Genomic DNA, 26,666 nt, shown 5'->3' on the forward strand with positions numbered 1-26,666 from the left:
TATTTAATTTTTGGCTGCACTGGGTCTTCACTGCTGCACACGCGCTTTCTCTAGTTGCAGTGAGTAGCGGCTACTCTTCGTCAAGGTGCGCAGCCTTCTCATTTCGTTGGCTTCTCTGTTGCGGAGCAGGGGCTCTAGGCACACGGATTCAGTAGCTGTGGCTTGCAGGCTCTAGAGAGCAGGTTCAGAAGCTGTGGTGCATGGGCTAAATTGCTCTGCACTATGTGGGATCTTCCCGGACCAGGGATTGGATTCATGTTCCCTACCTTAGCAGGCAGTTCTTACCCACTGTGCCACCAGGGAAGTCCATGACTGATTTTTCAAAATTCAGTTTAATCCTTCCCCAAGGTCTCCCTATGCAGAGGAAGGTGCTGGGCATAAAACTCAAACTTGTGACTAGACTATGAATCGAATGGATGGAAAGAGGCCTAAGGGGACAGCAATGGATTCTCATGCTCTTTCCCTCAGTGCCATAAACCCTAGGATTGCCTCTTAGCTCCGAGCCAGAGGCAATCAGATTGTCTTCTAAAGTGATGTCTCAATTCAGGTCTCTGCCACCTGCTTTGTCAGCTGACTCTGAGGAACTAGCTTCTAGCTAAGGGGCTGGGAAAATAAACTTCTCAGGTTGATGTATGTGAATCTTCCAAGTCCATTTTAAATGCGCCTGCTAACACTAAGCAGGTAGTGCTTTGCCCTCCAGAAACCTCTTTCTGATCTTGCCTGCAGTGTTTCAGAGGGACAGAGGGGATCCCTGAACCCAGCCTCTGCTTAAGCTCAACTCTGGCTCTGGCTGCAGGTCCTTTTCCCTGATCTGGCATCCAGAGCCAGGGCCTCTGCAGCCCTGGGTTCCAGCTTAACGGGAGGGCATGCCTCATAGAGCCAACACTTGCCACTCTGCTTCTAGGTGAACCTGTCTGAGTTTGAGGAATCAATTCCAATCCAGTAAGAGACTTAAAAGCTCAGGGGCCTTGCTCCTTGCTTGGCAAAAGCCTTAACTGTTGAGTTCTAGAAGCTTTCCCGTCACCACCACCCCTTTTTTGTTTTAATCTTCTTTAATACAGACTCCAGCCCCACTGGAGATTTCCCTCGTGGCTCAGATGGTAAAACGTCTGTCTACAATGACAAAGCCCCAGGTTCGATCCCTGGGTCGGGAAAATCCCCTGGAGAAGGAAATGGCAGCCCACTCCAGTACTATTGCCTGGCAAATCCCATGGACAGAGCCTGGTGGGCTACAGTCCATGGGGTTGCAAAGAGTTGGACACGACTGAATAGCTCCACTTTCCACTTTTTCCAGCCCCACTAACAAGCAGGGGCCTGTGGTGTGAGACCTTTCTTCCTGTGTTTAGAACCTACTTTCTGGTGCTCAGAGTGTGACAAGGCAGGGTGGGAGGTGAGAATGGATTGGGGGAGGAACGGAAGTTGTTTCAAGGAAGCACCAAATCAAGAAAATTAAATATGCTGAAAGGCTTACCTTATGTTTATGCCTTATTCTAAAACTTTTTCCCTAAGAATTTTGAACTGGAAAAGGTGCAAAGACTTCAATTCAAGCAAGGCAGTCAAAATTTTCAAACATGGCATAATATGGTCCACTCTGGGTGGTACAGAAAAAGGTGTTATCTTTGCTGTTTTTAAACTTGAACCACTAAAGTTGGTATGAGAGGAAAACAATATACATATAAAAGCAAGTTGACTTTCTTTTCACACCTGGCATAAGCCTTGAGCCAACAAATCCAATTTAACTTTTTGTTCACAGTAGCTTTTTTTTTTTAGTAGGTTATGTATTTTTGTAAATATTTGGCTGTACCAGATCTTAGTTGCAGTATGTGGGAACCAGTTCCCCAACCAGAGATAGAAGACAGGTCCCCTGCATTGGGAATGCAGACTCAGCCTCTGGATTACCAAGGAAGACCCAACAGAAGCATATTTAAATGGATGTGAACAGTCTACACAATTTCATAATGTATATATATATATATAATATACACTAGAATACATATATGTATATATCCTAAAATATATCTGCCTTTCATGTAATTATGAGGTGTTTTTATGATTTCTATGATCCATCAATTATTATCCTATTATCCATTAGGATAATAATAAATACTGTGTATTTTTGTAGGCTCTTAATTTCATAATGGACAAAGTACTGATATTGAAATTTCATTAAAAAACAAACCTTCTCTTCTTGGTCAAATTTAGCAGTGGTTTGTGATTTTAACTTCCGTTTTAAAACTTCTGTGAATCCTTTCCCGGCCTCACCTTTGGGTGGGGGGGAGGAGAAATGGGTAAAAATATAAATGAAAGAAAGAAATCAGAAGAAGCTAGATAATTGAAAACTGACTTGGGCTAAGTTCGCCTCCACCCGCTTCCTTTATTGATTTGGGTAATAACACCTCTACTTTGGACTATGTTCAATACCAAGATAATAAATAGCATTTAAGTTATAAAAAGGAATAAAACTTCATGAAATTGTATATACCTTGGTATTAATATTAATATCCTAGAAAATATATGTTTTGTATTTAAAAAATAATAATAATCTGCTTTTCTCATCTATCAAAAACCAAATTTAAGTAAAACTTAGGACAGGGAACTTACCACCTTTACTGAAATGGATACATATTCTCCAATCAATGTATGTGTTCTAATGTTCAAGGACAAATGGAAATTAAAATGCACTTCCCACAAAAATGATATAAATGGTGAATCAAGAGTTCCAGATAGCTGACAACTACAACAAAAAGTCCTTGAGTTAGATTTCAGTAATACTATGTAATATTCTCTTATGAAGAAGATTCAAAGACTAAAAAACTGCACAGGAAACAAGCTGTTTATTGCTGTTCAGTAGCTAAATTGTATCCAACTCTTTACAGCCCCATGGACTGCAGCATGACAGGCTTCCCTGTCCTTTACTACCTCTGAAGGTTACTGATTAAAACAACAAAACACTTTCAAGACATCACATCTGCAGAAAATGTGGCGATCTTTACATTAAGATTGGTTGAAATGCTGAGGCAGGTCTTCCTGATGGAGAGGGGTCAAGGTGTTAAAACATGCCCACCAAACTGAGAAAACATCTTGAGACCAAAAAATGAGGCTGGACACTTCATGCGATCAGATTATAGGGTAGTTTACTTAGAGGGTAGGATGGGATGGATGACATCCGGAAACACTGGAGATTTTTATAGTTAACCAAGGGTACGAGGGTACGTGCTTGGAAAACAGGAAGTGCGTTCCAAAGTCAAGATTTATGAACGGGTAACTAGTCTCTTGGGTACTGAGAATACGTCAGCCAAAGGTCTTCATTATTGTTTGGAGCCTAACAATAATAAAGAGTGCAGAGGCCACCTGGACCTAATGATCACTAAACAGTATCTATTCACTACAAAGCCATTGACAACAGAGATTCACTACACAGTACAACCCTAGGTAGGGTGAGCTGAAGGACAGGAGGCGCTGAACAGGCCCAAGATGGCATCACGTTATAACAGCCATTCAACATGGCAGAGGGTCCTTCTTGTAAGTGACTGGTGAAAAGGGCCCATTGCTTTGCCTCCTGAATCACTGTCTTCATCAGTGTTAGTTGGACCTGTCAGGGGTCAAGCACTGGGCAAAGACTATACTCCTATCATTACTGATGCTCCTTTCATGACTCCCTTTCTCCCCAGCTACTGTCCATCTACTTGTAGATAGCAGGACATGAATCGTTTTAATTTAACCCTCTCTCTCCATTTAGACATAATCTGCCTACTTCAGGTCTAGATCTCCTGGAGAAGGGAAAGGCTACTCACTCCAGGATTCTGACCTGGAGAATTCCATGGACTGTATAGTCCATGGGGTCACAAAGTCGGACACAACTGAGTGACTTTCACTTTCACTTTTCTTTTTTCAGGTCTAAAATTATGTAGTCTTGGTTAAATTTATAATCAAGGACTTCCTTGATGGTGCAGTAGATAAGAATCCACCTGCCAACGTAGGGGACACAGGTTTGATCCCTGGTCTGGGAAGATTCCACATGCCTTGGAGCAACCAAGCTCATGTGCCACAATTATTAAGCCTGAGTGCTGCTGCTACTGAAGCCTGTGTGCCTAGAACCTGTGTTCTGCAACGAGAAGCCAAAAAAAAAAAAGAAAAACAATGTATAATCAAGCAGCAAGTGCACATAAGTGATACTAACGCCCTCCTTTTTAAGAGGAGAGTATCAGCCATCTGGAAAGGGATGGGGAGAGGGAAGGCTAAGGAATGGGTTCACAAAAGAGAAAGGATAAAGAAAGTAAAATTGAGATTCCAGTTTTTGCTTAGTGTCAGCAAACTCATATAAATGCATGCACACACAAAGACATGGAGGAGCTCCTTGACATGGAATTGAAAACAAAAGCATTTCTATTTCATATAACACACCATGGTTTACGTATGTTTGTTCTTATACAGCATAATTGGGTTGTGTAAAGGAGCCTTTTTGCCAGGGACTCAATCAAGGAAACTAAAATTTACATTTAGGGAAAACAAGTTTGCAATACTAGGAATAGGAAGTAGAAAGCCTTTTGCCATTTTTCTAGGCACAGGGCCAGTCTTCAAGAAAATTTCAAAACAAGCTGTTTGGTTTTGACTTACTCCTACTCAGTATGTAAACACCCAGGGCCTTCGTGCGCCCTTTACCTAGGGCTACCTGGTACCCTCAAATGTCCTCTGCCTTAACTTACCATTCCTCTTTTCTCACTTCGACCCTTAGCAAAACTTCTTTTCTCTCTGAGAAGATGGATTAGGCTTCATTTAGTAGTAGAATCTCTTGAAATTAAAATAATCAGTAGTAAGGCAATATGTCAGGTAGTAGACATCTCAGAGATTTATGTTCTAAGACATAAAGCTTAAAATCTCAAAATGAATCTCTGGTAGAATTTTAGGCAGAACAACAGGAAAGTCAGGTTGTAGGTATATGCTGGGAGATGGGGTCACGTTTCCAAGCAGCTCACACTGAGCATGTATACAGTTACTTTGGAACATTTACACTTTCCATGACTTCCTCCCTTTATCTAAGGCTTAACTCAAAATTCTCTAAAATACCACTGGTTGTTCTGGGGATCCTTCCTCACTTATCCACCCAATGAGACAGGGGACATTGTAGAGGGTGGGCAGAGGGTAATGTCACATCACAGAAAGAAAATGGCATACCTGGGTATAATATCTCCAGTAAAAGTGTAACTTTCAATCTAATACTAGTATGTTACTGTTCATAATGTATATAATATATATAGTTTAGGTAAATTATCAAGTTATAAAAATATATAATAAAATCTTATAAGAAACTCTGAAACAATGGATGCTTCATAACTACAATAAAAATGCAGCTATTGGCTAAATTCCATCAATTCTTTTTAATTCTCTTTGATTTGTTCTCATCTTCTGCTTTCCTTTCTGCAGGTCGCTTCTTCAGCCCCTTCATTTTCCTGGTTTGTAGTTTGCTTAGGTCTTGCTTTTGCATATGAATTCTTCCATAAGTTGTACCAAAAGTATCATGAGAGATATTTTTCTTCTTCTTTGGCTATGAAACAGTAATATATGAAAAAACAGTTGAGTCTACTATTATGAACTGATAAAAATCCTAGTGTACAACAACTATTGTTTAACAACTTCAACCTAAGAAACTAATCATTGTCATGCACCGAGAGAAGTTCTTATGTTTAGCTTAAGGATTATGACTATCATTTCAAATATTTACTGGCATTCCAGAGATGCCATTTCTACTTGCTTTTTAAAACCATTCAAAAGTCAAAATACATTTTATGGAAGTATGGGTTATACATCCTAGGCTTGAAATTACATTTTCACAATGCCCAAAATGAGACCTATTTTTGCTGAAAACTGGCAGTCTTGGCTACCAGGAAGCACTCGGCAACACTTGATGCTTGGTTTCTACAATTTTATTATCCTTTATGATTGGCTTATTTGCTTCTTCCTTCTTTCTTTGGCTCTGAAAGTCTAATTTTATCTATTATATTGATCTGTTTATATATGTCCTTTAATGTAATATGCTACAAATCCTTTTTGGAAAGAAGAGAGGAATATACAAATAAACATGGCACCAAGCTGCAAGTCATGTACCTTCAGGGCTTTGGGCATTTTCATAGATAATTTATAAAGGTCATCTGATGCTAGATGTGTCCGCCTCAGAACCAAATCCAACGAGGGTCCCATCTCTTCCAATTCAATCCGTGGTGTTCTACAGCCAGATTTCTTCAACAGCAACCTTTATGAAATAGCAAAAAGAAATGTTGCTTTGACTTTGATAATCAAAATCCCATTCCTCCAAATACTTTTGTTCTAGAGAATTATAGTTCCATAAAATAACAAAATGTTTGGAAAGCCTAATTTTAATACTTTATATACAGATAGTCCTCCTAAGAAGTGGAATCTTTTATTTGATGTCTTTATTTAAGGTTTACATAATTATATTAAAAATTTTAAGTGGATCTTTAAGACATTATATTTACATAATTAACAAATTCTTATTTCTCTAAGATCCGTTCAGAATCAACTTTTCTCCAAAGCACAGACACTGATCTCTATAGACTGGAATGAACATAACAAAACCATGACTTTCTGGATACCATATGTATAAATAACCTTGGATCTGAAAGCATATGAGGAATACAGTGCGGGGAAGAAGGGAGATTCATTTAATTCTTTTTTGGGGGAGTGACATTATAAGAACTGCTCAAAGACTTGAAGGTTATTTGTGCTGAAAGACTCAAATTCGTTAGAGTGATCAGATCTCCACACAGAAAAGAACTAAATAATAATGTTCAGAAAAGATGAGCCTTTTCACATAAAAGTCAGGATGAGAAGGAAGTAACAAGTGACACAGAGAAGAGAAAGAAGAGGAAAGCAGAATAAGTAAAACCCAGGAATAAGAAAATACCAGGAAGCAGGAGTGAAATGTGTAAAACCTTATTAAAAGCCCTGCGTCACATGAAGACAACCAACCAATACAGTCCACTTACAGGAAGTGCTTTTACTGGCTTCTGGAAGAGTCACAGAGATAGGTACGCTGTATCAGACACAGTAGTTCACACTCAACTAAACAAGGCAAAAAGGAAAAACGAAGCAAAAAACCCCACAGCCTAGGATATGTAAAGAGCAGAAATGTTAAACAAACAAAAACATACAAACATTAAAAGATAAAATAAATGTTAGTATGGGGCTTTAAGGGAGCAAGCACAGGGAAAAAAGGAGCTTAAACAAGGGCTCTTAAGCCACTCTCCTCATGGGGATTCTGGGAGAAGAGACCTGAGGGAAGGCCTGTCTCTGGCCTACTGAGGGGAAAACATTTTTAGGAGCTGAAGATGGCTGACATCATGCCATTGTCCTTAATATTTCACTCAAAGCATACAGGGGCAGTGACCATGTAACTCTTTTATATCACAGGTTTTTATTTTTTATTCTGCAATCGCCTCTACATCTTTCATATCTCAAATAAACTGTATTTATCATGCTGAACTCGTATCAAGACTAAATCTTGGGAATTCCCTGGTGGGCCAGTGGCTAGCACTCCGCACTTCCACTGCAGGGAGCATGAGTCCACTCTCTGGTTGGAGAACTAAGATCCCTGTACGCCGAGTGAAGCAGCCAACAGAAAAAATGAAAAAAAAAAATAGACTAAATCTTGATTAATACCTTGTGTTCAGTAGATTAACTTAAGAAATTAAGGAAATCACATACATAAAATTTCAATGAAAAAAATTTCTGCCACTTAAAATGCTGCTGCTGCTGCTGCTAAGTCGCTTCAGTCGTGTCCGATTCTGTGCGACTCCACAGACGGCAGCCCACCAGGCTCCTCTGTCCCTGGGATTCTCCAGGCAAGAATACTGGAGTGGGTTGCCGTTTCTTTCTCCAATGCATGCATGCATGCTAAGTTGCTTCAGTCGTGTCCGACTCTGTGCGACCCGATGGACAGCAGCCCACCAGGGTCCTGTGTCCACGGGAGTCTCCAGGCAAGAATACTGGAGTGGGTTGCCATTTCCTTCGCCACTTAAAATGCTAATTTCAGCTAAATGGAAAACCTGTCAATACAGAACAGTTCATGGCATGCCTGATGGAGTCCGATTACCCAAGGACCTTTTTATTTATGCAAGTGTCCTCCCAACAGAGTAATCTTTTGAGCAGTATGGAAAGTTAGTAAGATTGTTTCCATGTAACTACATATGCTGCTACTTACTGATGAATTAATTATAGTGCCATACTAGACAGTATGCGTGGATGATCTTAATCACTTCATTGAGTATGCTTATTATTCTATTTCTACTTGATAGAAGTAGAAGGAAACTTACTCCAGCTTTCAGTTCTCTGCATATGGTTTCTCGTGATAGAGCTATCATCTTTTCATTAACAGAATTTAATCATGAAATCTAGAATCTAAAATCATTAAATGTTAATCTTTAAAAAAAAAACACAACCATCTATTTACACTTTCTCAGAGGAAATGTATTAAGATAATTTATAAAGGATTTTTGTGATCGTACTAAGGAAAATACATGAAGACTCTATTAAATATCAACTCTTAAAAAATAAAATTAAAACCATTTCCTTTACCCTCAATGCCATCATAAACACTGCACTTCTTTTTAAAGCAGACATTTTGATTCCAGGCTTTCGTATCTCCAGTCAAATACCTACTACTGCCCAGAATATTTATACCCCATGTAAATCTCCATCTCAGATCCTAACCTCAAGCTCTGTTTTTTGTTTCCCTATAAGCTCTAAATCATACATAACTTTCAGTTCTAGGAGACTAGATGGTATACAATGCAGGGATACAAAGACAAACAGAACCCAGTTCCTTCCCTCTCAGATGGGTTTAGGCTATTAGACATGTTAATCGGTAATCTCTATAGTATTTACGCATGACTTGCCTATTTCTTGAGAAAGACTGGCATTACCCTCTTGCTTAAATTGTAATTTCCTTATCTTTCTTCCTTTCACATCCCTCTCTTCTGTTTTCAGTACTTAAACTCCCTACCCAGAATGTTGTTTGCTTTTTAAGGTATGCTAATACTTCCTGTTCTGCATATTTCTCCCCATAAAACCTACCCGATGCCATGGCAAAGGCATACATGGCAGTTATTAAAGATCTTCTGTTTCATATTAATAGTTCTGGCCCTACAGTGAACAAAATTCTCCAAGGAATTAATTATTATTGGATATACAGGAAGATGCCAGTAACACTATGATTAATTTCCCCAAAAGGTCTGGTCAACATTTCTATTAATATAATTTCATACTCACAGTTCTTTTCATCCAAAAAGCACAAAACCATTTTATAATCCTTATTCATCTTCACAAGTTAATAAGTGTCAATATTAACTACTGGGGTTCCCCCCCATGGTGCAGTGGTAAAAAATCTGCCTGCAAACAGAGGAGACTCAGGTTTGATCCCAGGGTCGGGAAGTCCCCTAGAGTAGGAGATGGCAACCCACTGCAGTAATCCTATCTGGAAAATTCCACGGACAGAGGAGCCTGGCGAGCTAGTCAATGGGGTCGCAGAGTGGGATACGACCAAGTGACTGCATACACACATTAACTATCACCTTAACTTTGCCTATGGGCCGGCTGGAAGAGGGCAGGACACCCAAGAGCAGCCTGTGAGAATCCTGAGAAGCCACACGAGGACAGAAACTCTTTTCTGGCACATTCCTACCTCTGTCTGCACCTCTCTCCCTCTGAAAAAAGGAGAATTATCCATCTCAGAGGTACCTCAGAATTACCTACATGGTATCACTACACTTTGCAAAGAAAAAACAGAAGCCCTGAGAGGTGACCTGACCATGTTCTGTCGTGAAGCCTGGCACAGAGCCAGGTCACTAGGCTCAGAGCTGATGCTCATTCCAGGGACCACCTCTTCCTCTCCTAAGCAGAGCACAGCCCTAGGAGGCTAAGCTAATCCACATAGAGGGATTCTCCCACTAGCAGCTTGCTCTCAATCACAATGTCCATTTTCTATTTCAAGTCAACAGCTAACAGGTATTAGAGGATATAGATACGAAAACCTGGGATTAAAGTTTTACAGCAGGGTTTCTAATTTTAAAAATTCAAATCTTTTTTTTTTCAATGGGAGATGCATTTCAACAAAAATATACTTCTTAAAGTGGGTGGATGGTTATTTATAGTTACACTGTCAATTTATCCTTGTTCTTAAGTCTGATTTACTAATTTTCTGTCCATTTTGCTTTTTTTTTTTATATCTTTCTTTTCTTTTACAAATTAATTTTTCCTTTCACTAAATACAATTAAAAAAAAAAAAACAACTTTTGGTTGTGCCGTGCAGCATGTGAGATCTTATTTCCCCAACCAGGGATTGAACCTACACACCCAGCATTGGAAGCACAGAATCTTAACCACTGAACCACCAGGAAAATCTCACTAAATATAAGTTCTGACATAAGAGAATACTTTCTTTGAAATTGTTCACCATGAAAGAGTTTTAGATTATTATTATTATCCATTTCTCTTTCTCAAAGATTTTTATCTTTACATTTTTAGTTCCACTGTATCCCCAGGGTCTCCCTGTTTAACGTAAGTTTTCAAAAAGATTTTGTTAGTGAGTTTTCATCTTTCATTTCTTGCTCTATACATAGGAGTCACCTATTTTGTATACATTCTTTTTTCTTAATATATATATATTTTTTATTGAAGTATAGTTGACTTACAATATTTCAGGTACACAGCAAGGTGATTCAGTTATACACATATATTATCTTTGAAATTATTTTCTATTATAGGTTATCACAAGATATTGACTACAGTTTTCTGTGCTATACAGTAAACCATCATTGCTTGTTGCATATCTATTCTTTTTACTCAAAAATCTAGCATTCTATTTACACTAAATAAGTGGAGTCAAAATATCATAAATAGTTTAGTTAGGCTTTTAGTTCTTAAAAGTCCCAAAACCAAGTTTGAAAGTTCAAACAACAGACTACAGGGGCTTTCAATCTCAACTATTTATAAGAAAAAAAAACAAAACACAGAAAAACAGAAATAGAGGTACCATTCATGGGGTGAAAAGAACTGAATATCTGACTCCATACACACTTGAGAAAAAGATGGAAATTACTGACCAAAAAAAAAACCAGGTGAACATTTAGTTCATTTAGATGTTCACTGGACACAAGCTGGTCAATCACGTATTCCATTGAGACAAAAACAAAATTAAAACCATGGATGAAACGCTGAAGTCCACACACAGCTGTACAAATAGCACACTTGCACAGAAGACACTGCCAAGCCCGGGCTGCCAGCACTTAGGCTGCACTGCCACGGCACAGTGCAACACAGACGCCACTCTGATGTCAATGTACAGGCAGTTTGTGGGAGTCAATGTATTCTTTAGCAAAGTGTGGGCTCCATCATCAGCGCTAGAACTTTATTTTAAATACGAGGGGGAAAAAGTCATGCTTACCTCAAATGCTCAGTTGTGACATGTCATTAGATTTTTAATGAAAACAAAATCAGCTTGTTCAGATTTATATTTATATTGTGTTGGGGGTAAGGTAGAAGGCCTGGGCTGGAGAATGAAGGTAAAATGAATCTAGTCATTGAATGTTCTTATTCCCTTCAACTCCATTTTTTTAGACTCAGGGTTTTGAGATTTGCTTTAGCTGGCTTAAGACTTATAGCTTGGTGCTCTAAGTCCAGTCAAGAAAAATAAGGAAATACTGCATAAAAGTAGGGCAAGTCAAGACTGAATACGTGTTTTGAGCTCAGAGAAAGTGTCTGAGGCTCCAGAGTCCTGGAAAAGCAGGGTTTCCGAGAGGCAGAAGTTAGCAGAGGAGTGACAGACCTGAGGATCAGCATACAGCTATTTGTCACTGCTATTTTGCAAACTCTCCAAATAAACTTCTGGTCAGACACCAATTCTCAGTTTGAGCTCTATTAAATAGTCACACTAAAATGCTAACCTTGATGATTAATAAAAACATGTAAATGCACTTACTTATAGCTTCGAAAGTAAATCTTCCCATTCAGGGCAGTGAAATGTAGAACGTACTCTAAACCAGCCAGGCGGATATTTGATACTGTGGGGCCTCTGAAGAAATCTAAAAGCACACATTAGGTCGTTAAAAAAAAATTTTTTTAAGACCAACATACCTTTAAAATTCAGTTACAAATTAGCTGCATTCTAAACAAATGGAACTCTTTAATGTCTTATCTAAAAAAGGTAAGTAGCACAAAACTGATCCCTGAAAAATGTGATGGTCCCATCCTTCTATCATTTAATCTCATGACTATATTTCTGTGTTTAGTTCACTGAGCCATGTATTAGGTTGGTGCAAAAGTAACTGCAGTTTTTGCATTGTTGAAACTTGGTGTTTGATATCGCAATACATTCTAAATAAATGTGGTTATACTATATATCATTTTAATGTGAATTTCCTGCTTTATGGTTTTCTGCTTATGATTTATTATTGCTGTTTATTTTATATTTATCCTAGACTATGGAGATGATGTTAGACAAAAAGCAAATTTAAGGGATTTTCTTATTTGAGTTCAAAATGGGTCATAGCAGCAGAGACAGCTCACAACATCGACAATGTGTTTGGCAAACGAGACAATAACCTTGAAGGTGAGGAGCATAGTGGTCAGCCATCGGAAATTGACAACGACCAGTTGAGAGCATCATCGAAACTGATCCTCTTACAACTATACGAGAAGTTGCCAAAAAACTCAACATCAACCATTCTATGGTCATTCAGCATTTGGAGCAAATTGGAAAGGTGAAAAGGCTCTATAAGCGTGTGCCTTGTGAACTGACCGGAAATCAAAAAAATTGTCATTTTGAAGTGTCATTTTCTCTTACTCTATGCAACAACTGAAACATTTCTCAATCGGATTGTGACCTGCAACAAAAGTGGATTTTACATGACAACTGGTGACGACCAGCTCAATGGCTGGACAAGAAACTCTAAAGCACTTCCCAAAGCCAAACCTGCACCAAAAAAGGTCATGGTCACTGGTGCTGCCGGTCTGCTCCACCACAGCCTTCAGAGTTCTGGTGAAACCGTTACATCTGAGAAGTATGCTCAGCACATCAATGAGGTACCCTGAAAACCACAATGCCTGCAGCTGGCATGGGTCAACAGAAAGGGCCCAATTCTTCCGCAGACAACGCCTAGATACACGTCGCCAATCAATGTTTCAAAAGTTGCACAAACTGCGCTACAAAGTTCTGCCTCATCCAGCATATTCATGACCTCTCGCCATCTGAATACTACTTCTTCAAGCATCTTGACAACCAGCAGAACAATGCAAAAAATGCTTTCCAAGAGTTCATTGACTCCCGAAGCAGATTTTTATGCTACAAAAATAAACAAACTTATTTTTTGATGGCAAAAATGCATTGATTGTAATGGTTCTTATTTTGATTAATAAAGATGTGTTTGAGCTAATACTTATAATGATTTAAAATTCACGGTCTGAAACCACAATTTTGTACCAACCTAATAATTTTTCAGTTTTGAAGTTCTCCTTCTAAACCAATGCTCAGCACAAGAGTATATCATGTTTACTGTGATTATTAATTTTTTAGAAAATGTAAAACAAGATATAAAATTTTAATCTACTAAGACAGATAGGTTAGTATAGCAAAGGTCTATAAAAATGGCTGTTCAAACTTTGACTATTAAATTGAACTGGTGTTTGTTATATGGTGGAGGCCAACAAGAAAACGTCAACAAAGAATCTCAACTATATGAGCAAAGTAAAGCAACCTGAAGTGTTCAAGACAGAAAAGAACCACCAAGATAAGGGAGTAGGTTGTTTTCTCAGAGTGGTAGTAACACCCAAGTGGCACATGAGACAATTTTAAATGATATACAGGCAGATATAACCTACAATGCATTATTTATGTTATTATATACCATTTTCCATTTAGAGTAGGAACATACAATTTCTTTTTAAAAAGAGAAATCAATTTAAAGAAAAATCTCCAGTGAACAACACTATGGATATTACATAGACATGGCTAAAGTTATAAAGATGACACATGAATGAAAAAAGTTTGGAAAATACATTAGTGAAGTTTGGTCACCTCATTCTGCACATAAGAAGACCGAACCTGAAGGAGGCTAAATGGAAACACACGAATAACGTTCAGCTGAGACAAAGTTATGCATAAAAAGTCATCCAACTTAATTACTTAGGAAGAGCTCCCACAAGACAGATGATGTCATGAACAGGAAATATCTCATATTCTGTCCCAAATGTAGCTACCCAGCACTTTTCTTCCATCTTCCCATTAGCTCATAAGACGGGAATAATCTCCATGTGCATGGACATATACATCTTTTGTAGTTTGCCTTTTCCTTCTTATGGATAACTAAGAGAAAATCACATTTCTAATGTATATAAAACAGACATAAGTGTGTCAACACATGTACATAATACCTTTCCTTACTACTCCAAACAAATATTCCTCAGGGATACTTTTATAAACCAAATATACTTTTTAAATTCTGCTCTAAAACTTGATGAGAATAATGGCAAACTTTCTCATAATTTTACCAAACCCTGACTCTTTCAGTGGCCAAGTTAATAAAGCCCCACTCACTGTTGTGGCAGCATTACTGAAGTCATAGTCATTCTGGAGAACAAGATATGTAAATTCCAGTCTCCCCTGAAACAGCTTTTGCAATGCAAACCATACAGCCATGTGTTTATCCATAAGATTTTAAGAAAGAAAGAAAAGAAAACTGAAATGAGGTAGCAAGTTTTAAGAACATTACCCTTAGCTCACACCATACACAAAAATTAACTCAAAATGGATCATAAATCTAAACCTAAGATATGACTTCAACAATATATATAAATTATTACAAATTATATATACGCACATATATATGAAAAAAGTCTTTGCAACCTTGAGATAAGCAAAGGTTTCTTAAACAAAACACTGCATAAACATACCATTAAAGGAAAAAAATGCATAAAGTAGATTTCACAAAAATTTAAAACTTCTGCTCTTTAAAAGAAATCACTGTTTGCAGATGACAGGATACTATACAAAGAAAATCATAAAGATGCCACCAAATATCTACTAGAGCTTATCAATGAATACAGTAAAGTTGTCGGATACAAAATTAATACACAGAAATCTGTTGCATTTGTATACACTAACAGCACACTAGCAGAGAAATTAAGGAAACATTCCCATTAACAATCATGTCAAAAATAATAAAATACCTAGGAAAAAACCTACTTAAGGAAGGTAAAAGACCTATACTTGGAAAACTGTAAGACATGGATGAAAGAAACTCAAGATGACACAAACACATGGAAAGATACACTGTGTTCACAAACTGGAAGAATTACGTTAAAATGACCATAATACCCTATAGATTCCAATGCAATTGGATTCCTATCAAATTACCAATGGCATAGAACTAAAACAAACAATTTTTAAATGTGTATGGAAACACAAAAGACCCAAATAGTCAAACAGTTGTTTCATGTCCGGTTCCAACTGTTGCTTCTTGACATGCATACAGGTTTCTCAGGAGACCAATAAGGCGGTTTGGTAGTCCCATTTCTTTTAAGAATTTTCCACAGTGTGTTGTGATCCACACAGTCAAAGGCTTTCACCATAGTCAATGAAGCAGAAGTAGATGTTTTTCTGGAATTCCCTTGCTTTCTCTATGGTCCAACAAATGTTGGCAATTTGATCTTTGCCTTTTCTAAACCCAGCATGTACATCTGGAAGTTCTCAGTTCATGTACTGCTGAAGCCTACCTAGCCTGAAGGATTTTGAGCATAACCTTGCTAGGATGTGAAATGAGCACAACTGTACAGTAGTTTGAATATTCTTTGGCATTGCCCTTCTTTGAGAGTGGAATGAAAGCTGACCTTTTCCAGTCTCATGGCCCCTGCTGAGTTTCCCAAAGTGAAAAAAGGTGTTACTCAGTCATGTCCAACTCTTTGTGACCACATGCACAGTAGCCCACCAGGCTCCTTTGTCCGTGGGATTCCCCAGTCAAGAATACTAGAGTGGGCTGCCACTTCCTTCTCCAGGGATCAAACCCAGGTCTCCTGCATCGCGGGCAAATTCTTTACCATCTGAGCCACCAATTTGTCTTCTAACACCTTAGTTCTGTTTAACCAGGATAAAAACTTGGTTAAACAGAAGTAAAGGGGTAGAAGACAAATCAGTTAGTCAGAAGGAAAGCCCCAGTTTGAAAATTTTTTCAATGGATCAATTCTAAGCAAAAGTAACACCTTAAGTGTGACTGTGTCCATGACTAAAAACATTGGAAAAGGGCACAGTAGGTTGACCACAGTGTTGATGAGAAATACCAGGAGATTTGCAGTCAGAGATCAGATCAGATCCTGATTCTGCCACTTACTACCTCTTCACTCTGGACAAAAGTAAACTGGTCTCAATTTCTTCATCCACAACATGGGAATAATATTACAATAATGAATCAAGTATTTGCTTAATTTCTAGTGTGGTTACATTTGGAAATGAGGGCTCTATGGAAATAATTCAGGTGAAATGAGGTATGTCATAAGGATGGGGTCTGATCCCATAGGATTAGTGTTTTGAAAAGAGACTAGAAAACTTCAACCTCTCTTTCCTCTTCTCCCTCCTTCCCTTCCTCCCCAAGGAAAAGCCTTGTGAGCACATAGCAAAAAGCCAGCAAGAGAGTCCTCAGCAGAAACCTGGACTCTTAGAACTGTAAGAAAATAAATTTCTATTGTTTATAAGCTACCCAGTCAGTCTGTGGTCTTTTGTTACGGCAGCTTGAGCAGACTCATAGAATTACCTTTGTAAAAGCTGTAGAAAGGATTACATTTAATAAACTATCTGACCTAATCTATGGTAGTTATTTTCATTATTATATATACATTAAAGTAGAATAAGAATTAGGAAATGAGAAAGGTTAAAATAAAACAATGACCACAGATGTAGAAATGGCCACTAACACAGACAAAGGCAAAGAAGGAAAAAAAGTAACTGAGGTAATTAGGTTTATGATAGACTTTAAAAGAACACTAATTAAAACTAACCTATTACTTGATTCATTATCTTTACATACAAGAAGTTGTTTACTTTGTTGTGTTAGTCACTAAGTCACAGCTGACTCTTTCGCGACTCCAGGGACTGCAGCCCACCAGGCTCCTCTGTCCGTGGGATTTCCCAGGCAAGAATACTAGAGCGGGTTGCCATTCCCTTCTCCAAGGGATCTCCACACCCAGGAATGGAACCCACATCTCCTGCTTGGCAGGTGGATTCTTTACCACTGAGCCGCCTGGGAAGCCCCATACAAGGAGTAGTCACACTTAAAAGTAACCATAAAAATAAGGATGGACTGGGAGTTCCCTGATAGTCTAGTGGTAAGGATTAGGCACTTTAACTGCCGTGGCCTGGGTTCAATCCCTCGTTCTGGCGGGGAAACTAAGATCCCACAAGCCACACAGTGTAACCAAAATTAAAGGAAAAAAAAACAGGATGGACTGAATAGAAAAGCAGGACCCACTGAGATTAACTACAAATCTATATAAATATTTAGGGCTTCCCTTGTGGCTCAGCTGGTAAAGAATCCGCCTACAATTTGGGAGACCTGGGTTTGATCCCTGGGTTGAGAAGGTCCCCTGGAGAAGGGAAAGGCTCCCCACTTCAATATTCTGGCCTGGAGAATTCCATGGACTGTATAGTCCATGGGGTCACAAAGAGTCAAACACGACTGAGCAACTTTCACTCACTCACATTTATATAATATTTAAGGAAGCAAAAGAGAAGCAAAATTCAGAATGAGCAAAACAGATACCTGGCATGAAAATACTGAAGTTAACTTTTCTTTCTGGCCAGTTACTAACAAAAACACCTTCCTAACAGGAGAAAAGCCCCTGATAAATTCTCTTTACCTACTGCTCTACATGTGAACACACAACACCAACCAAATCGGCAACTTTCTTACTCCCTATTTATATTAAAAACTCAACTCTAAGTGCCGGACAAGCTTACTATCCCTCTACCTGTATTTCCTCTTTCCCTACGCCTTTGTGGTTTTTACTTCCTACTGCTCATCACTGCATTATGTGGTTATTCCTGCCATCTAGTGGAAGCACAGAATAATAAGATAACCATTTAAACAAAAGCAACAAAGCTGTTTCTAACAAATTATAAATACTTCCCTCATTAACAGTAATTAAACGTAAGAACAAGGAGAGAAAAGCTGGACATCTGGGCCAATGCAGTACAAGTACTAGAAATCTTGGCTAAAAAAAAACCTCCCCTGATGTTCCCAAATATGTAATATTCAAAGAAATATTGGTCCTTGTCTTCCATGTATTTTTTTTTTAATCCATGGAAAACAGAGGTAAGAACCTAAAGTAAAGACTCTGCAAAGGAATTATTTACCATGGACAGTATGAAGAGGAGAAGCAGAAAGCACAAGCTTTGGGTTTTGATTCTGCCCCACCTGCTTAATAACACTTAACCTCTCTCAGCCTCCATCTTCCCATCTATATATTGAAATGTTACCAAACTCAAGAGCTTTAGTAAGGATTAAGGAGGTAATAGAAATACTTAGTTTTTCAAAAATAGCCATTATTAATAAAAGAAATGAGAAGTCCTGAAAACTGTATTCCCAACAGGACCATAAGTAATTCCAATAAAGTAACATAAAAGCAATGTGTCCGCCCACAAACTTTCTTCAGTTGGCTCAGATTTGTAAAGAGCATATATTTAATTTATTGATAAAATATATCCAAGGAACTTTTCAAAGTGATCTAGGGCAAAGTATGTAAAAACCCAAAAGAAGGGCAACCAAAAAAGTTAAGGCATAGCTTGTAATAATGATGCAAAAAATGCTAAACTGAACACATTATTTAAATTTAAGAAAATTCCACTGAGTATCAAAAGAGTTAATATCTCTAGGGATAAACTAAATTACTTTTCAGAGTTAGAATACAGCTATGGAGATGTGATCACAGAGTATTAAGTATTAGTAACCTTTAAGAAATCATAGAGAACAATAATGCCAGCTTTTCAACAAAGAGAAAAAGTGGTTTAAAATTGGTAAATCTAACAGCAATCTCAGGCAATAACTACACTGTATACTGGAATTTAAGAAAGTGACCTGTGAACACACAGAAAGGGATGTTGTCATTAGATAAAACATTAGGAATGAATATTGTTCACTAAGAAGCAGTCACCTATAAAACAACCTTAGGAGGTTTTTTATTTTTGTTTTTAAATGGAAAAGGGAGGAAGGAAATTGGTGGAGGTCAAGAAAGCAAATTATATAGGGTTACAGTGTGAAGTGCCTTGTATATCTGACTAAGAGAAACTAACAGAGGTTTTTGAATTGGGAGTAGATGATGTATAATAATCTTTAAAATAGAACTTTTCAATTTTCTAAATTTAATAATACCAATAATGATAGGAGATGGGTGCAACAATGTAGTAAAGTATAAAATGCCATATAAATAGGTTGGTACCAAAGTTACCACACTAGCAGAAAGAAATAATGACCTATAGAGTATAATATCCCTTTAACTCTCTCTGTCTAGTGGGGAATAAACAAAATAATCAAAAGGAAAGAGAGAGATCAAAAGAAAAAAGCTGTTTATCCAGAGTGAAGCTGCAAACTGCCACCACCAATGACAACTCTTAGAATGCCTACTTGAGCTATCCTGCAGATAAGAATTAAAATACTTACCAATAAGAAGACTTTTTAGTCTTCTGTAGTCTTCTGTTACATCAAAATCATCACCTGCAAATATTAACATGGGTTTTGTTCCCTCAGGACATTTACTATTCTAGGAAATAAAAAAATGTAATTATATAATTATCAAGTCTGAACTGTTTATATGCTGATTTTCAAGTAGTCAATATTTATAGCAACCCATTTTCATATTTTCTTAACTGTCCTAAAACTATATCTATGAATACTGATTTTACTTATTGTTCTTGGCCCCACTGCAAGGCATGTGGGATCTTAGTTCCCCAATCAAGAATTGAACCTGTGACCCCTGCACTGGAAGCACGGTCTTAAACACCAGAATGCCAGGAAGTCCCTATGAATACTGATTTTACTTCAAACTAGAGTGGGGATTTTTTCATTTATACATTTTTTAATACTAAAAAATATTTTTTTCATTCTACTTTCTTAGTATCAAATTAATAAGTGATTAAAGAATGAGGTAAGCTACTTTCTATGCAAAGAATAAAATAAAAAGCTAAGCTGGAAAACAAACACATCCCTCTAACGGCCAACATTTCAGAGCTGAAATAAATTTAATTTCTTTGAATTATTTGTAACAATGTGCTTTTCCTACTGCGTCATTTGTAGTATTTTAAAATGAAAACTAAATAAACTACCAGCTAAACATTCACATGGGAAGCAATATGTTATACAAGCTACAGAAAATATGGGCAGTCCTCACTCAACAGAATCAAAGCTCTTACTACAAAAAGTGTTTTGTCTAGTTCTGGCTTTTCTTTTTCTTTTTTTTTGGTTGCACTGCATGGTTTGTGGGATTTTAGTTTCCAAACCTGGGACTGAACCCAGGGCCCTTGGCAGTGAAAGCTCAGAGTCCTAACTGGAACTCCAGGAATCTCTCTAATTCGAGATTTTCAATACCAAAAGGAATTGTGAATTTTTGTTTTACCAAAGTGAAAAAGAAACAAAGAGAAAAAATTCTTTAACTAAAGGATTAATTTAGGGAAGAAAAATGATTGTTGGTCTGAGCTTTCCATTGATTCTAATATCTCTACTCCGACACTAATCAAGGATTTTCCAAATTGGGGGATGAGGAGGTGATAAGACAACAAACCAACAAACATCCTCTGCCGCTGGCCCAGAGGTCATTTGTTGCTTCCCTGGTCACCATGACCACTCTTGTTGACATTCTCTGCTTTCAACCTGAACCTGAACTGTCTACTTAGGAGATGGGCTAAGTCTGATTGAGGGCCTGAATAGACCTTTCAGACCCACTGACTCTTCCGTGTTCATCTGTGCCTGAAAAGTTAGTCAAAGTTAAGTTGCTCTGTCATGTCCGACTCTTTGCGACCCTGTGGACTGTAGCCCACCAGGTTTCTCCCTCCATGGGATTCTCCAGGCAACAACACTGGAGTGGGTTGCCATTTCCTTCTCCAGGGGATGTTCCCGACCCAGGGATCGAACTCAGGTCTCCTGCATTGCAGGCAAACGCTTTAACTTCTGAGCCACCAGGGAAGCCCTAACTAACCTTAAATTTTAAATAATCTCATTCCTTAGACTTATTCTATGCAGAATAACCACCCCTAGAATTTTGATCATCTTAGAAAACAAGTTTCTAGATTAATCACTCTATTTCCTGGTAGTGTCTAATCACTTGTTGCTTAAGTATTAACAAAAGGATGAAGCTTGGCAATAAAAGTGGGCAAGTCAGAAAAGAAATGCCTGGTAAAGATGTCTTTAAAATGAGGAGGTAGAAATAAAGAGGAAATAAATCTGGAGAGAAAGTGCAACAAGACATGCAACTTCAAAACAAACCAAAAATATAAGCTTGTATAATAACCAAATAACAGGTCATAGTGAAGGGGACTGGTTAATAGCCTATGTAGGGATTGCCAATGTAAGCACATTCTCATCAGTTAGTGAATTTTATAGTTATGGATATGTTCCATGAGTGAAAATTTAGTACTTGATTTAAACAGCTCTTGTTAAGAACAAGCCTGCCAAACACTAATGATTTTGTGGTCCAGTTTAGAAGCTGCACAGTGACAGGGTATGTCTTTGCTCTGGAAGGGAAGTACAAAGAGCAGAGGGTTTGGCGTGTAGCCATCGGCCAGCGCTCACGTCCACTGGCAGGTGGCCACACTAGCAGCAGCGGCACTGCTCATCTCCAGAGGTTCATACACAGCCCCAAAGAGGACCCGTAACACGCTGTGATAACATGACAGCATCCACAACAAGGCATCACAGTTTACATAGTTTTCAAAATACCTTTCAACATATTATTTTCACTGATAAACATTTTCACATATATTATCTCATCTGACATTGTTACACCTATTTAACACTGGACTGCCAATTGTGGGCCAGGGAAATAACTGACTTGTCAGGTCACAAATGTCACCTAAATGACAAGCAAAGGCCTCAAACCCAAGTGTTCTGTCTCTAAATCCAATCTCACTGTTCTACCCTGTACCTGAGGAGGCTCATGTAGCTGATTAAGTGGGGATCTAATAAAAGCTCTTTTTTAAATCTATAGGAAATCTAGACGGCATGTCCTCTTCTTAGGGGAGGCTGGGAAAAGGAGTGACTATGTATTTGCTATAATTCTTTCAGCTATACCAAGATCCTCAAAGATCCATAAACTGAGAACAATTACATAACCTTCCATTAAAGACTTCAATATCCTTTCTTTCAAAATTCTTGAGTCCTAATGCTCCCCGGCCTTTTGGCTAAGATCAAGTATAGTACCAAAGTCCTTGAGTCCTAATCTTAGTTGTACCATTTACTATATGTATGACCCTAGGTCATCAACGGAATTCCTTTGGGCCTCTGTCACCAAATCTATACAACAGGGAAAATAATTTTGGCCTTAGAAGGCAGCTAAGAGGTCACAGTGAAATGTTGTGTTTGCTGGACAAGATCAAGCCAAGAGCAGAGGTCAGAGCGAGCGGAAGCCCAATTTGGATCCAGGAGCTGCATTAGGACAGTTTTTTTGACTTTCTAAAACTATTTGCTACTTTCTATTTCATAATCCCAAACAAAGGAGACACAAAGGTGCCAGTCCTCAAGGGGAGAAGTGAGCTAGCAATTTGATGGCTAGCAGCCAAAATACTCTAGGATCACCCAGAGCTTCCCAGGTTTAAAACAGGGTTCACTTTGAAAATTTTGAAATTTCTGAGGTTAAGGATAGCACTTCTACTAAGAGCCTAAGGGAGAGTTAGTAACAACTGTGAATTCTAACTGCCTACATATGTGTTATACACTGTAAATATCTTCTTCTTTTTGAAGATAAAATGAAACTGTGCTTTTTAGTTTTTAGAGCACACTAGCATAAAAACCAAGTTCTTTCTCATTTAAGCTACAAAACTGTATCCTTACTCTTCACCACAAGATGTCACTATTGCCCAAGAGCAACATAGAATGCTTATTTTAAAAAAATCAATTATCTTACCTTAATATCTTTAAGGGAGACAAACTTCTCAATACCTAATTCAATCATATCCAGCACATGGTAGTCATACATACGACCTAGAAAAAAAATACATTCTCTTTTAATCATTTATTTTTCCAAAAGAGCTGCCTTATATTCATCTACTTATCTGCCTCTTTTTTTTGTCCTTTAATCTCCCAGACATGTTCCTTCTTTCTTAAATTTTCAACTCCACCTAGAATGAACTGTTACAACCTTGGTCCTAGAAAGGATCTTGAAAGATCACCTAGCCAAACTTCCTTATTTTACAGCAGAGCAAATAAAAGTCCATGGAGGGTAATGAGCTTGCCATTGAGTCACTGACTATGCCAACCCAAGTCTCAATACAAAGCAAGGGTTTATTTTCAAATATGTTTATTACACAGGTATTTATTAGGACAGGGTCACTTTATGTGAGTATGATACTTTTTTTTTCCTAACTCTAATACTGATTTTAGGATATATGTTTTATAGTCATAAAACCTCTACAGCTTGATTGAAGGTGATATTAACATACCCATCCTTTACCTGCAGACTGGTAGATAAACAAAAAACTAGCTTAGTGTTTACTGGTTACTCCTGAATACCGTCAATATGAGCCACAGAACTGACTCTATAAAATAAAAGTTTTAAAAAGTAAATGACATTTACCTATTACTAGATTATTTGGGCGCTTCTTATTATGGGAGCCAAACATGAATAAAGAACAATCTGACTTCTTTGAAAAAAATTCCTGTAAAACCAAAGAAATTCCATTAAATCAATGCATAAATATAAGAACTTTAAGAATTGTACTTCTCTGAAATAAAAGGTACTCAAACTGGAAGGGAAGGGGTAAAACTGTCATTATAAGCAGAAGACATGCTACTAAACACAGAAAATCCTAGAGTCCACACAAAAACTATTAGAACTGATCAATGAATTCAGCAAAGTAGCAGGATACAAGATTAACATACAGAAACATGCTGCATTTCTTTATACTAACAAGGAAATACCAGAAAGGGAAAGTAAAAGAAAAAAAAATCCCTTTTTTATCACATAAAAAAAAACCAACAACAACTTAGGAACAAACCTGCCCAAGCAAGTGAAAGACTTAAACACTGAGAACCATTAAGACAGTGACAAGGGAAACTGAAGATGATTTAAAGAAATGAAAAGACATCCCACACTCTGGATTGGAGGAATTAATATTGTTAAAATGGCCATATTATCCAAAGTAATCTACCGATTTAATGTGATCCCTATCAAATTATCCACGATATTTTTCACAGAACCAAAACAAATAATCCTAAAATTTATATGGGACCTATATATAAAATTTAGGTCCCTATATGGGACCTAAAGATCCAGAACTGCCAAAGCAATCCTAAAGAAAGAGAATAAATAAAGCAAGAGGCATAACCCTCCCACATTCCAGACAATACTAAAAAGCTACAGTAATCAAAACAGCATGGTAGCGGCACAAAACCAGACTATGCATCAGTGGAACAGAAGACAGAGCCCAGAAATAAAGCCACACACCCACGGTCAATAATCTTCAACAAAGGAGGCAAAAATATACAAGGGAGACAAGACAGTCTCTTTAGCAAGTGGAGCTAGGAAAGCCAGACAGCTGATGTAAATCAATGAAGTTAGAACACACCTCACATAAAATAAACTCAAAATGGCTTAAAGGCTCAAATAAAAGCAAAAATAAATAAGATCTAATCAAACTTACAAGCTTCTGCACAACAAAGGAAACCATAAACAAAATGAAAAAAGACAACCTGTAGAATGGGAGAAAATATCTGCAAACAATGAGGCCAATAAGGGCTTAATTTCCAAAATACACAAACAGTTCATACTACTCAATAACAACAACAACAAAAAAACAACCCAAACAATGGACAGAAGACCTAAATATTCATTTCTCCAAAGAAAACATACAGATGGCCAATAAGCACATGAAAAGACGCTCAACATAGCTAATTATTAAAGCAATGCAAATCGAAACTACAGTAAGGTACCACCTCACATAAGCCAGAAAGGTGGTGGTGTTGGTGGTAGTTTAGTCGAAAGTCATGTCAGACTCTTGCAACCCCGTGGACTGTAGCCCACCAGGCTCCTCTGTCCATGGAATTCTCCAGGCATGAATCCTGGAGTGGGCTGCCATTTCCTTCTCCAGGGGATCTTCCCAACCCAGGGACTGAACTTTAGTCTCCTGCATTGTAGGCGGATTCTTTACCAACTGAGCCACTGGGCAAAATGACTATTATAAAAAAGTCTAGGGGACCTCCCTGGCAGTCTGGTGGTTTAGACTGTGCCTCCACTACAGGGGGGCATGGGTTCCATCCCTGGCTAGGGAACTAAGATTCCACATACCACATGATGCGACCTGCAAAAATAAAAAGTCTATGAATAACAAATGCTGGAGAGAGTGTAGAGAAAAAGAAACCCTCCTACACCATTGGGAATGTAAGTTGCGTGCAGCTACTATGCAAAATAGCATGAAGACTCCTTCAAAAACTAAAAACAAGGGCTTCCCTGGTGGCTCAGTGGTAAGGAATCCACCTGCCAATGTAGGAGACAGAGTTCAATCCCTGGTCTAGGAAGATCCCACATACCATGGAGCAACTAAGCCCGAGCCCGTGTACAACTACTGAACCTGTGCTCTAGAGCCTGGGAACTGCAACTCCTGAGCCCACATGCCTGAAGTCTGTGCTCCACAAGAGAAGCCACTGCAAACAGAAGCCCCAGCACTGCAACCAGAGCAGCCCCTGCTCACCACAATTAGAGAAAAGCTTGCGCAGCAACAAAGACCTAGCACAGTCAACACTAAATTAGTTTAAAAAAAAGCCACCAGCAATAACTAAAAACTGAGCTACCATATAATCCAGCAATCCCACTGCTGGGCACATATCTGGAGAAAACTCTAATTCGAAAAGATACATGCACCCCAAAATTCATAGCAGCACTATTTACAACAACCAAGACATGGGAGCAACCTAAATGTCCATTGACAGATGAATGGATAAAGAAGATGTGACGCGCGCACACGCGCGCGCGCACACACACACACACACAGTGCAATACCACTCAGCAATAAAGAATGAAATAATGTCATTTGCAGCAATATTGATTAACCTAGAGGTGATCATAATAACTGAAGACAAAGACAACAGCATGTAACTTGTATGTATAGCCTAAAATATGACACAAATGAACTTATTTACAAAACAGACTCACACACACAGAAAACAAATTTACAGTTACCAAAAGGGAAAGAAGGTGGGGAAAGGATAATTTAGGAGTTTGGATTAGCAGATTCAAACTACCATACATAAACAACAAAGTCCTACTATACGGCACAGGGAATTATATTTGATATCCTGTAATAAACCATAATGGAAAAGAATATGAAGAAGAACATATATATGTATAAATGAATCACTTTGAGGTATACCAGAAACTAACTCAACATTGTAAATCAACTACACTTC

At 38.1% G+C, this 26,666-nt stretch overlaps 1 protein-coding gene across 1 annotated transcript in view; it reads right to left on the reverse strand.

Annotated features, from left to right (window-relative positions):
- Positions 1–5,368: 5,368 nt before the first annotated feature.
- The window catches only part of RPF2 (ribosome production factor 2 homolog), a 33,122-nt gene continuing 11,824 nt past the window's right edge, over positions 5,369–26,666 (reverse strand). Inside the window, exons 5-10 of the mRNA XM_052645578.1 lie at positions 23,839–23,920; positions 23,170–23,246; positions 19,716–19,815; positions 11,993–12,095; positions 6,106–6,250; positions 5,369–5,545 (exon numbers count right to left, since the gene is read on the reverse strand). Of these exons, the coding sequence (XP_052501538.1) occupies positions 5,369–5,545; positions 6,106–6,250; positions 11,993–12,095; positions 19,716–19,815; positions 23,170–23,246; positions 23,839–23,920 (684 nt within the window). The remainder of the gene's footprint in view (positions 5,546–6,105; positions 6,251–11,992; positions 12,096–19,715; positions 19,816–23,169; positions 23,247–23,838; positions 23,921–26,666) is intronic.

The sequence above is a fragment of the Budorcas taxicolor genome, chromosome 9 (genome assembly GCF_023091745.1).
Source record: "Budorcas taxicolor isolate Tak-1 chromosome 9, Takin1.1, whole genome shotgun sequence".
In the NCBI taxonomy this organism is placed as follows: Eukaryota; Metazoa; Chordata; class Mammalia; order Artiodactyla; family Bovidae; genus Budorcas; species Budorcas taxicolor.